This window comes from Lacerta agilis, chromosome 9, assembly GCF_009819535.1.
Source record: "Lacerta agilis isolate rLacAgi1 chromosome 9, rLacAgi1.pri, whole genome shotgun sequence".
NCBI classification, from domain to species: Eukaryota; Metazoa; Chordata; class Lepidosauria; order Squamata; family Lacertidae; genus Lacerta; species Lacerta agilis.
Window position 1 is genome coordinate 70075355 of NC_046320.1, and position 13719 is coordinate 70089073.

The 13719-nt window shown below is 44.5% G+C and overlaps 1 protein-coding gene across 1 annotated transcript in view; it reads right to left on the reverse strand.

Moving 5' to 3' along the window:
• Positions 1–8548, reverse strand: part of ALMS1 (ALMS1 centrosome and basal body associated protein) — a 69247-nt gene extending 60699 nt beyond the window's left edge. The window contains exon 1 of the mRNA XM_033161026.1: positions 8449–8548. Coding sequence (XP_033016917.1) covers positions 8449–8484 — 36 coding nt within the window. The 5' untranslated portion in view covers positions 8485–8548. The remainder of the gene's footprint in view (positions 1–8448) is intronic.
• Positions 8549–13719: the final 5171 nt, after the last annotated feature.

Below are 13719 nucleotides of genomic sequence, written 5' to 3' on the forward strand. Positions count from 1 at the left end.
TCTGATTGATATACTATGGCAGCACAGCAAAAAGGAATAAGAGTTCAAGAAACGGCGACAGCAATGGTGAAACAGGAGGGACAGAGACCATGACAGACAGTTAGGGAAGGACTGCTGCCTATTTAAAAAATGGGACATCCAATTTCTATGAAAGGATCCGCTGTGATTGGAAGGGTCCTTTACAATATTTGCTCCCCATACAGCCTGCTTTGCCTCCTACTTCTTTGCACCAGCATCCCATCATATCCTTGAGCACCGTATGCCAAACTGACTGATGTAAACTGGACAGCCTATAAAAGAGATCCTTTATAATGTCAAATAATAAGCAACGAAGACAGCATTCCGGGTAAGTACACTGTTTCGGTATGTCTTCTTCAGTTCATAACTATAAATACACTTCACAAGGGCTGAACTCAGAATTAGATTTGAATTGTTTTGTTTAATTGTGAAGTGTATTTGTGGGGTTTGTCTCTTTAAATGCCTTTCTGCTCTTTAATTTGACTAGACATCACCTGTGGTTGAATTTGTGTATATTAGGTTTGTGCTTTTTGTATCAGGGAGTAGTGGTTACATATGGCCATGACCACTACTCCACGCAAGAAGTTTGTTTATCAATTTTTTATTTCTCTTTATAATGTAATTTTTCTCTGACTGTATTTTTTCTGGACCCTTGTTGATGCTGAGCATTATCCCTTATATGATATAATTGTTTATATGTATATATTTTGTTTTGCTATTCTTTCTAGTTATGAACTGAAGAAGACATACCGAAACAGTGTACTTACCCGGAATGCTGACTTTGTTGCTGATTATTTGACATTATAAAAGTTTGCTGTATATTATTTGACATTACAAGAAACATTTTGCCCTATCACTGGTCTACGTGTTGCCTTTTTTCATATTCTGCTTGAGACTTGCAACACAGGGGAACCTTTTTTTGCATATAAAAGAGATCTGGCAACCAGATAGAAGGGAGAGGTCCTTCTAAATTCCAAAACAGGAGACTAGGCTTCCCTAATGCTGAGTACTTTATATAAATTTAACTCACCCAACAGGATCCACAGCATTTGGGGGGGGGGGGGTTGCCTTCACTTCTGAGCCAAGCAGTATATAAAGAATTCAGGACTTACCGTAGCTGTAACCGTCCTGGTCAGGAGAATGAATGGGGCCTGGGGCACACGAGAGCAGTGAGATATTTCAAATATCTCAGCACAGGAATGAAGACCCAGCAAGCACCAACATGGCAAGGCCTCCCCCCACCCCCCCAACTGCCAGGTGGGGGGGAGCCATGCCCTGTCTAAGCCTCAACTATACTGCTGTCATAAAGACTGAGACCTTTGTGAGATTCGGTTGCCTGCCTCACCCTGACAACTTTCACAAATTATCACATCATGTTATATCCTGATACAGACTGAGGGGAAGCCTCCATGCCGAACACTGCTAGTTGATCCCAAAGAGCTTCCTACTCATTCAGGCTGCTTTCCTCCTTTTATTACTAGAATTCACTTATTAATTGCCTTCTACACACATAAGATAGTTAACAACGGTTAAAAACACAAATGCAACAATACATTTAGAACAGAACTAAAACCCTGGGGAGCTATATATATATATATACACAAGGCATATCCTACCATCATGAATGAAGATATTATAATTCAAATCTGTATGGTTACACACTGCAACACACAGATTAAGTATTAACAATAATTCTTTGGAGGTGTCTGAAGGAATGGATGCCAGTAATGAACACCAAATGGAACATTACATATCTCAAAAGAAAGTTAATTAACTAGAGCCTCAAAAGCTGCCACATTAGTAACTTGAAGAAGCTGACAGCAACAATATATTCATATGACTAGTTGCCAAAGAAAGCGGGGAGGAATGAGGAAATGAAAGAGCAATGCAGAAGGAATACAAATATCCAAGAAGTGACACCACTGGGTGCAGAAACTCTATAATAATATTTACTTTGGTGGTAGGCTGAAAAACAAACAGGTACAAATAGACTTATAACCTCAAATTAATGAAACTGGAATAATCCCACTCAAGGGATGTGCATGTAATTAAGCTAAAGGGAAGAAAACCTTGTCAGATTTTGAAAGTGTAAGAATTAGTTCTCTTCACTAAAATATGTATTTTTGGGGGGGGGAGAGACACTGACAGCTATGAACTAAGCTCATTTCATCACAGCTGTATTGATCAATGTGCAAGGCAGAAAAACTCTCAAGTACCTGCTGTATTTAAGAAAACTAAAAGAACAACCAATGATTTCAGGCTAGGCAAATAATAGATAAGCAGGCTAGAGTCTACTGCAAACAGTGAAGATGATGTGAAACCATCAACCTAAACTGGAATAAATGTTAAGACCCATGTATGTTGACCCTAGAGTAGGCATGGCCAAACTTGGCCCTCCAGATGTTTTGGGACTACAATTCCCATCATCCCTTACCACTGGTCCTGTTAGCTAGGGATGATGGGAGTTGTAGTCCCAAAATATATGGAGGGCCAAGTTTGGCCATGCCTGCCCTAGAGAAATGCATCATTCAAGCAGTAAACATAGAGCTGAGAGAAAATAAGGAACCTAGGAAGCTGTCTCATACAGATCAAGCCAGTGGTCCATCTAAGCTCAGTATTCTTGACACCAACCTGGAGAGATGCCGGGGCTTTTTGCATGTACTTTATACAGCATTTCTACAGCTCAGTGTTAAAAGAAGAAATTGTTATACAGGAGACAACCAAGAGGAGGATGAGAAATTCTCAATAGTTTTACAGCAACAAACATTCAGAAAATTCCATGCCACGAATAAAGGAAGGAAATATGCATGCTAGGGAAAGACGGGGTGCCTGTTGGCTTGTTCACTCCCCTTGTTCTTTTCGAAGACTTTGGGTAAGCGTGTACTACAGTGTAGCAGACAAGGAGTGAACAGTAGGGCTGGGCAATATATCATCCCAACCCAGTTTGAAGTGCCTATCATGATACTGGTTTCATAATTTTTGACCTGGCAATATATGGCGAACCATGGTGGGTGGGTGGGTGCGCAAACGTGCTATGCCAAAATCACAATGCGAGGGAAATCGTAAAGCCAGCCCACGCCTCTACATAGTTCCATCCTTATTACAGACATTGTGATATATAGGTATATCACAATGTTTTGCTGGTGTTACATTGGGATGTTGGAAACTAGACATTGCCCAGTCTTAGAGAACAGCCCAAAACTAAATTTCAGAGGGGCAAATGGCTTTGATGCTCTTAAGTTGACATCATACACAACCAAAAGTGGGTTTTAACACAGCAGCTACTGCGAACTTTCATGCACGGAGATTCAGAAGAACCAGCAATCTTACGGAGGGTTTGAAACAACACTGAACTGTAGATAACTGTAGATCACCAATTCCCACCACCCTTCTGAGTAATACCCCTCCCCACTCCCTCAGTATATTTAAGGATCTGGTGACTTCTGTTTCAGTGTATCTGAAGAAGTGTGCATGCACACAAAAGCTCATACCAAGAACAAACTCAGTTGGTCTCTAAGGTGCTACTGGAAAGAATTTTCTATTTTGTTTCGACTGCAGATAACTGTAATGGGAAGCAAAAGCTTCTGAATTCCTGCAGGGTGTCTAGCCTTGCTCCCATTACAATAAACAACAATTTATAATGAGGTCTGAATGCAGCCAATGCTATACACCAGCAGCGTTTATCATCCGTGGCATAATTCTAAAAGTGTGCCACTGGGGTGGCACAAACCACCTCTCCCCTCAGAATTAGCTAACTCCTAATTGGAGTGGAAACAGCCAGCAAAGGATGCATGCTGTGCAATGAGCACCTCCACTGATCAGTTCCTGATTGGGAGATTTTGACATGTCACAAAACCTTGTTGCCAAGAAAAATGATGTATTCGCTCAAGCTGCTTAACCTAAGGAGTTGTGCAGTATGCCAGGAATTGTTCAGGTTTCCCAGAACTCAGATACTTGCACTGTCTGCCGCACAGGAGTTGAAGGGAGGGTTGTACCAGCACAGCAGAACACAGTGTTAGAAACAAATACGGGTATATATGGTAAGCTAATCACCAAATGGTACAATGGAACATTTAAGCACCCTGGCATTCATTATCTTTATTAATTTCATTTCTACAGCGCTTTATATTTTAAAGAGAAAAAAACCCCAAAATCTCATTTCAAGCTGGTAAAATGGTGGGCATCGCTCCTGCCTGTCTTGCCAACAATTTTGCTAGCCGAGAATGAAAAAGTTCTTACAGCCTGGTGAAGTCTTCCATATAGCATTAAAGCTTGCATACTATTTCAGCAACACTCACAGGTCCAATAAACAACCCGGCTTATTCAACAGGATCTAGACAGAGGCAAGTGGAAGGAAGACAGACACATCCTGAGTTTAATTTCATGTGAAGCCCTGCCTTCCTCCACAGCAAACCCCCCCCCCCCGGGTATAAATAGCAGGAATTTGTATTATTTCAATTTGAAGGATGTATCGCTCATCCCTGTGTTCACTAGACTCCAAATTGATTTTCTATGCTTGAGAATTGGCAGTGAATATCAAGCCTCTCTTAGGCACTGATAATTACATGTTATGCTTAATAAAAAAAAAAAATCAAGGACGGCTGTGAACATCGACAGCTGAAGATACTAATTTACACCCCAAACATAAACATCTCTAATTGGACTTCAGTAGGGACTTGTTTCAGAACAAACATGCTCAAACCAGGAAGCCTGCAGAAGCAATGTTTTCGCTCAAGGATGAGTAAGTTATGGGACAACCATCCACAGCTACCGCATAAACACATGGGGCAAAAGGCTGCATTCACTCTACCCTCACACTATGTTGTTGTTGTTGTTGTTTAGTCGTGTCCGACTCTTCGTGACCCCATGGACCAGAGCACGCCAGGCACTCCTGTCTTCACCCTCACACTAGAATGCCACTAAAAGTACTATATTGGACAAACAGGCCAAACCCTACGCCAAAGGATAAATCTGACATCAGGAATCATAAGACAGAGAAACCAGTAGGAACACTTCAATCTCCCAGGACATTCTATACAAGATCTCAAAGTAGCTGTCTTATTACAAAATAATTTAAATATAGACTGAAAAGAGAAGTTGCTGAATTACCAAACTTAAAACCATGGAGAAACCTGGTCAGAATAGACATTGGATTTTCATCTCATTATCCATGATAAAGCTATTTTTAGCCATCTGACCCTTAGCTTTTTCCTGTAAGACCAATTGCCTTCGTTAACAGTCGTCAACAGGTTTCCCACACCTATCAGCCAATCACCCATTCCCACCACCCTTCGGAGTAATACCCCTCCCCACCCTCCCACTATATATAAGGGTCTGGTGACTTCTGTTTCAGTGTATCTGAAGAAGTGTGCATGCACACGAAAGCTCATACCAATGACAAACTTAGCTGGTCTCTAAGGTGCTACTGGAATGATTTTTTTTTATTTTGTTTCGACTACGGCAAACCCACCACAGCTACATACCTGTAACTAAAAGTACTGTATGCCACAACTGAGCTCACATAATACTAGTTCACTATGGTTCTCCGTGGTTTAGAACAGTGTTTCCCAAGCTTGGGTCTCCAGCTGTTTTTGGACTACAACTCTCATGATCCCCAGTTGGCAGGAGCAGTAGTCGGGGATGATGGAAATTGTAGTTCAAAAACAGCTAGAGACCCAAGTTTGGGTCTAGAGGATCCTCCTAGCCTAGACAAATATTTTGACTTCCAAAAATTAAAGTCACAGGCATCCACAGAGCAGTGGCAAACAGATCTGAAAAATTTACACCATCACCACCTTTCCAGATGATACTTCACACCTCCTTCCTCCTAGTGTAGGGACAAACCAAAGAGCGGCCAACTTAGCATTACACCCAAACCAGCAACTTGTGGTTTGTTTGTTTCTAAGAAGCTACAAGTGCAATTCTAAGCCAGCTGCTCCACGGTTTGCTCCCTGCTGGGCAGGAAGGAAGGGAGAACTGTTACCTCTGAATGTGGCCAGTGTAAAAGAAAACTAATCTTCATATTATTTTATGAAAACACACAGGCACATATGCAGGACTGAAATTCACAGCATAATAAAAATAGTACATATTTATTTACAAGGAAAGTATCTGTTCAGCAAGACTTCAAAAGGAAGTCACAGCCGGCATACCTTGCTTTTGAAAAAAAGGGCAAGTGATTCCCTTTCTACATTTCTGTTCTCCTCTCCATTATAAAATGTCCTGGGAATTTTCACTGGAGAACAATTATAGTAAATAATAAACTTCACTCAGGCACACTGTAAGCAGTTTACTAGCAAATCCAACAACCCCTGCTAAACTCCTAGTGTCTTTCCTTAAATTATGACAGCAACAATGCTAATTCGGATTACTGCAATGGGCTGTATGTGGGGCTACCCTTTAGGATGGTCGGCAAACTGCCGTTGGTACGGAGATCGAAACCCAGGATGCCTGAAGGCAGCATAACTCCTTGCACTGGCCGCCAATCTGCTGCGAGGCCAATTATGAGATTTTGGCAAGAAGATATAAGGCCCTATGCAGCTCAGGACTACATTACTTCAGAGACCAACTTACCGTTCATATATGGTAGGTCACTAAATTCCGCCAGACAGATTCTCCCTTAAGTCCTTAAAGCAGGGGTAGGCAACCTAAGGCCCGTGGGCCGGATGCAGCCCAATCGCCTTCTCAATCTGGCCCGCAAACGGTCCGGGAATCAGCGTGTTTTTACATGAGTAGAATGTGTCCTTTTATTTAAAATGCATCTCTGGTTATTTGTGGGGCATAGGAATTCATTCATTTTCCCCCCCAAAATATAGTCCAGCCCACCACATGGTCTGAGGGACGGTGGACTGACCCACGGCTGAAAAAGGTTGCTGACCCCTGCCCTAAAATGTCAGAAACCCACTCCGCAGCAACTCTGTCAGGGAACTGTCCTCGACGCAGCGCAAGGTGGTGGAAGGGCTCTCCGGATGCTACAGAAAACCTACAGTCCCACCTTGCCAGCAGCACCTCCTCTGGTAGCGAAAAGAGCGGCGAGACATCCAGCGAGGAGTTCACAGGGGAAAGGGAGTAGAGGCTCTGGGGGTGCAAGAGAGACCCAACACTCCCCCAGTCCCGAGGGCGATACAGGGGGGACGCAATTTCCATCGCCCCAAAGACGTCGTGGGGTGAAACAAAAGGATGGAAGGCGGAGTTTTCGTATACGGAAACTCTTTTGTTGGGGTCAGAACCGAAAGGGGCCATTCCCGGATTCTGACACCGCTTGATACAGACATGAACTTTTTAGCTCTGCACTGTACATAGTTTGCACAATAAAATCATTAAAGGAAACAGCGGAGTCCTGGCTGCTTACTCATGAGCAACTAACCGAGAACCTTACATACTCTAAGCAGGGCCTTCAATTTGGCTGCCCCTGTTCTGCTAAACAACATCCCTACAGAGCTACAAGAAGAAACTACTCTTAATGATTAAATACAAATCCCAAGATTAAATTATCACTGATATAAGATAATTTTGGTATGACTGGAAGTTACAAACGGAAAGACTTATTAAAGGCAAACTTAACTTTTAACAAATCTAACAAAGGGCATGCAAATGCACTGTATTAAGGAGAACTCCTACACTGAATCCCAGGTGAAGGAAATGTGCCATATCTAAAGTCACAAACCTGCGCAACAGAAACAGCAGCCAACTCACTTGTAGGTATTAGACAGTTTGCATAAAAGGCTATAAACCCAAGATAAAACACACCATCCATATTAACCAGAGCTTTCCAAACTGCGTGTCGCGACACCTTAGTGTGTCAGCTGCAACGGTTAGGTGTGTCATGCGAACGCTCTTATAAGGGGTTAGCTTAACCTCCGTTTTGCTAGTAAAACTGAAATTACTGTGTCACGAAACGACGCGTGTCTAAAAAGTGTGTCAGCGACATGAAAAGTTCGGAAAGCTCCGATATAAACCAAGAGGTAGATTTGCGGGGGGGGGGGGTGGGAGGACAAGGTGCTCCCTGCTCCATCCACACTGTGGACTAGCACCATGGGAAACACATGGGGGGGGGGGAGGTCTGCAAGTTCAAAGTGTGCGCAAGACACACACACATCATTTATAACTTTTTTGTTTTAATATGGGGGGAGGGGTAGGATTTCCCCTTCTGATGCATTTCCACACATGCAAGCACAACCACCCCCCAACAGTATTATGAATGGGAGGGGGGCAGTGAAGTGCCCTTAAAAGAAGCCCCCCCCAACTGAAACCCCTCACCCCCTAATTAAAACCCCACCATCCCCAATTAAAGCCCCCAATAACGCTCCCTCACCCCCATAATAATAATAATAATAAATAATATTTGTACCCCACCCATCTGGCTGGGTTTCCCCAGCCACATTAAAACCCCTCACCCCCAATTAAAGCCCCCCACCCACTTATACTCACGGGAACTTGGCCCTCCTCCTTCTCATGCCCCTCCATGGCTGTGGAGAGTTGAAGGGGGTCGGGGGCGCTAGTAACGGTAACCGTGGGGGGGGGGGTTGGCTCAAAGCTCCGCCCCTTCCAGCGCCCCCCGCCCTCTTTTCTTCCTCCCGCTCCCGAGCGAGCCTCCCGAGTAAAGAAGTGCGCATGCGTATGCGCCCGCTGGGCCGCTCTCTTCCCGCTCGCTCGTTGTTAGGGACTCGCTCTAAGGAGGGCGGGAGGGGAGGGGAAGGGGGAGGGGCTTCCTCGCGCGCCCGCTCCTCCCGCCCGACGCCGGCGCGAGCGAAGGAGGGAGCCGTTGGAGAGAAGCGAAGGTGCGCGCGCAAGCGACGGGGCGGGCAAGGCGTAACGTCCGTCCTAGGTCTAGGAGCCAATGGGCTGGACGACTTCGAGCATGCCTCGCTGCCATTGGGCGAGGGGCTTCGCGAAAGAGGGCGGAGCCTCCAGCTTCGTGGCCGTGCGCGCGCGCGCTCAGGCGGGAAAGCGGGGGGGGGGGCGAGGAGACTTTGAAAGACCCGGATGACAACATTCCCTACGACCCTGCTGACTGCCTCTGAACATGGAGGCTCTACTCAGCCCTCACAGTTCATAATCCTGGATAACATTTTTCCTTCTCCATGAATTTCCCAATATTCTTAGATTTGGAGGGTGCCCCAGAGGTCATCTAGTCCATCTGCCAGGAATGGCAGGAAGGATTTAATTTTTTTTAATGTTTTAAATAGCTATTTTAACTGAGGGTTCCCCCCCCCCGGTAATTTCATCATTGTGTTCTTTTTGTAAACCGCTCCAAAGTTTATTGGTTTTGACAGCTAAGCAGTGTGTGCATTTTATAAAAGGAAAATTGTTGTTGTTGTTCAGTCGTTCAGTCGTGTCCGACTCTTCGTGACCCCATGGACCAGAGCACGCCAGGCACGCCTATCCTTCACTGCCTCCCGCAGTTTGGCCAAACTCATGTTAGTAGCTTCGAGAACACTGTCCAACCATCTCATCCTCTGTCGTCCCCTTCTCCTTGTGCCCTCCATCTTTCCCAACATCAGGGTCTTTTCCAGGGAGTCTTCTCTTCTCATGAGGTAGCCAAAGTACTGGAGCCTCAGCTTCAGGATCTGTCCTCCCAGTGAGCACTCAGGGCTGATTTCTTTGAGAATGGATAGGTTTGATCTTCTTGCAGTCCATGGGACTCTCAAGAGTTTCCTCCAGCACCATAATTCAAAAGCATCAATTCTTCAGCAATCAGCCTTCTTGATGGTCCAGCTCTCACTTCCGTACATTACTACTGGGAAAACCATAGCTTTAACTATACGGACCTTTGTCGGCAAGGTGGAAAATAATACTACTTAAAACTTCCAAAATTAAAAGAAGCCTCCCATGATGGAGGTCTCACCCACCACCCTCTGAGGCAGTTGGACAGCTAATAACCGCCAGAAATTCCTTTAAATCCTTTGTCTTGCAAATTCAGCCCCATTGAGTTCCAAGTCCTACCTCCTGGAGCAACAGGAGACAAATTTGCTTCATCTGTGGGTCTAATCCCTTTAAAAGCCATCTACTCCTGGGCCACTGAATTGCACATATTAGAGGTTTTAAAGCAGAGGTTGGGTGGCCGTCTGTCATTGATGCTTTAGCTGAGATTCTTGCAATGCAGGAGGTTGGACTAGATGGCCCTTAGCGGTCTCTTCCAACTCTACAATTCTATGATTCTATGTGAATTGCACATATATTTAATATCCACTACTGAATATTGAAGCTATTAACTAATATAACACAAGGTACCATTTTGCCCTGAGGCTGGCTGCTAATTTATTCAGTCTGTAAGTAAGTTTTGGTGTAATTTTTTATTTTCATTCCTATCTTTTTTACCACCTTATGATGTTTACATGAAAGGTTGCATAGATTCTGCCGATGAAGTCATGTATAAGCGGGTACAGGGGTGCTGCAAACCCCAAAGATCCCCCCAAATCTCTATTTATTATCATCAAACAGGACATATATCTTATCACAGTAGTTATATGCCGGTAAGGCCTCATGCCTGGCAGCAATCGTGTTGCAGCATTCTGCACTGAGGTGGAATCTAGACACATATTTGAAAAGGCTGTGAAAATGTGTGTTTTTAAAAAAAATTGAATTTGCCATAAGCTCACCATCGCCACCTAGTGGAACATTTGTATAATGCACTTAAAACGTTATATTTGCAGCTGTACAGCTGAGTCCCAACTGCAGTTTCCGGCTCAAGTGCAAGGGAAGCCCCACCTAGAGCGCATTGCAGTAATCCAGTCTTGAAGTAACCAGCACATGAACTGCTGTGGCAAGGCTTTTCCCGGTCCAGGAATGGCACTCAGTGCAGGCAGGTGGGTGGGTAGGAATGATGGAGAGACACATAGAAATAAATGGGCACAGAAGGAACCATCATGCTATCTCCACAGGTCACTTTCCAGGCCCATGGAGAAACCAGAAGATTGAAATATAGCTGGGATTGAGCCACCAGTAAGTCTACCCTGCCATCCAGAAAAACAAAAAAATGTCCAAACTGAGACAAGGAAACCAGGATCGAGAGAAAAGCCGGAGGGGCTGGAGCTCTAAGCAGAAGCACTCATCGCTGCAACACTTTATTGCAGCATGAGCCCACTTGTGGGCTCCAAGAATTGGAGTTTAGGGAGTAAAGGAGCCGGATTCCACCACTAAGCAAGATTTAGTGCAAACTGGCTTGGACCTGCAATGTTAACCTGTTGCAACAAAGTTTTGAGGCACCTTGAAGATTTAACAAGTTTATTGCGGCGTAAGAAAAGTGACCCATTCCCAACAGAAATAACTGGCGATAACCTTTCCTAGCTTTGCCATGTTTCTGCATCCATGGTTGCGATTAAGTGTTAAATAAACTGGACCAAATCCGCTGATCAACCTTAACCAAGCAGCTTTTTAAAAACTGTCACTCTAATCCTTTTATCCGCAGATGAAGTACCGTAGGTGCAATTCAGTAAGCAAATTAATGCACAGACCCTGCTCTGATTGACAAGCAAGACAAGCAATGGTGTTTTGCTGCTTTTGCTCCCATTGCATGCACTTGCTTTTAAACAAGAAGGGTCAGGTGTAGGATGTCTGAAAGAAAGACCAGACCCTGCCTTTTATGCTCAACTTGATTATTGTTATATTATTTTCCAGTTGGCTGCATTGATTTTCCAACAGCAGGAAGCTCTGGGTTTGTTTGTCCCCCCCCCCCCCCCGAGAACAAATTGGTGGCCTTCATTTGTCTGCCTTGAGAATAGCTTAGGCATGGTTTTTACAAAACATCTATGCAATTGCAATGCACGTATATTAATTCAACGAAGGCATGAATAATTAAAATAGCTCATTACCCAGCACTGAGGCCAAACTACAAAAAAAAATCAAACCAGACAAGACGTTAAAATCAGGAAAGTCAGAGCCTCTCTCCGGCCACAGTGGTTGCGGATTTCCAAAGACTCTGCGGCACAGTGACAAAAATAAATGTGTCTCCTTCTACAGATATTTTCATACTGCACCTTCCATCCATACTAGATCCTCAGGCCATTAGACAATAAAGCACTATTAAAAATAATAGCTAAACAGCAAAATTGAGAGCAATAGGGCAAAAATAAACAGGAGAAGGCAGAGAAAATAGGGTGTAAGAGCAGTGAGCCATGAAGCACACATTCAGATACGTTGATTCAGGAAATGAGATTTTGAATTAGGTCATTTTAACCAATTTAGTGAGCCAGTGTCTCATTCACCCAAATCAGGGGTAGTTAACCTTTGGCCTGTGGCCAATCTCGTCCTGCTAGGAGGTCAAATTTGGCCAACAAGACCAATTTTTAAATGCCATGACCCCCCCAGCCAATCAGCTGACATCACTTCACTGCGCATGCCAATTCCCCTGTGTGCAAAAGGGCTTTTAAACAGCCCCGTGCTGTGCTTTGAAGTCCCAACAGTCCGGGGGGGGGGGGTTTAAAAGTGCCTTGACACCTGACACTTCTATATAGGTGGGTCCCAGTCACCCTAAATGCCCAGCCTCCACTGTTATTGCTCTGCCACTAACATAATGGTCCAGGAGGTAAATTGGTAGGTAACAGCCAGTGTGAAATTCTCTGCCCATTGGGCAGCACACTCCAACGTCTCTTGCGACAGACGGATGCCATCAACAATTCCCTCTGGGAGAAACTAAGCCATGTTTATTGAAGGCTTATTGCTGATGGTTTGTGTAAAGGTATTTTCAGGCAGGTGTTTATTGTGGGGATTGGTGCCCCTCTTGCATACAGATTTTTACAGCAGCTTCCACACAACTTTCTTTGCCTCAAAAAAGCAACCTTTATTCCCCACCTCCTTAAACCAGATTTACCGTTTCAGTGGAAATCCAATACCGGGGGGGGGGGGGGGGCGTCTCTTAGTAACAATTGTTTACAGTAGAGTCTCAGTCTGAAGGCACTCTGGTCATTTCTTAGCAGTTTATAAAGGTTTTATACTTGTTTTCCACTTCAAAGCCTTAACACAAAGCAGTATAAAATAGAGTAGAGTTACATGAAAGGAGGCAGTGTGATGTAGTGGTTAGAGCGTTGGATTGGGACCTGAGAGAACAGGGTGCGAATCCCCACTTGGCCATGAAGCTCACTGGGTGCAACCTTGGTCCATGTTATCAGTCTAACCTACCTCACAGGGTTGTTGTTTGGAGATGAAATGAGGAAGGGGGAGAACCGTGCGAGGAATAAATAGATAAACCCTAGCAAAAGTAGATAGAAGACAGTGACCTTCTTACGTTAAGATATGTGAGGGTTAAAGGTAAAGGTAAAGGGACCCCTGACCATTAGGTCCAGTCGCGGATGTTATAAAAATTAGGTTCAACCCCAGAAGGGAGTCCACGAACCCGGGGGAGAGCCTTAGTAGGGCTCCCCTCCTCTCAAGAGCACTTATGAATAAATAGAGACGATACAGAATCTCCCAAGGCAAGGTGATAGCCCTTTATTTGTTACTGCTGCAGCAGGGTGTCTTGCAAGCAAAAGACCTCCAACAAAGGCGTGCAAGCTCCTATATAGACTTTTGAAATTGCCCCCCTCCAGCTCAAGACCACCCCTCCATACATTAGAATTACATCACAAATTGGGAGGGTCTGGTAGCAGTGATCTGAGCATCTTGGACCCTGCCCCCATGTCTCCTCTTGCCCTCCACCAAAAACCCATCAAGTGAAACAAAAGATATTTACATTTCCCTATATCCCAGCCAAGTTAATCACAC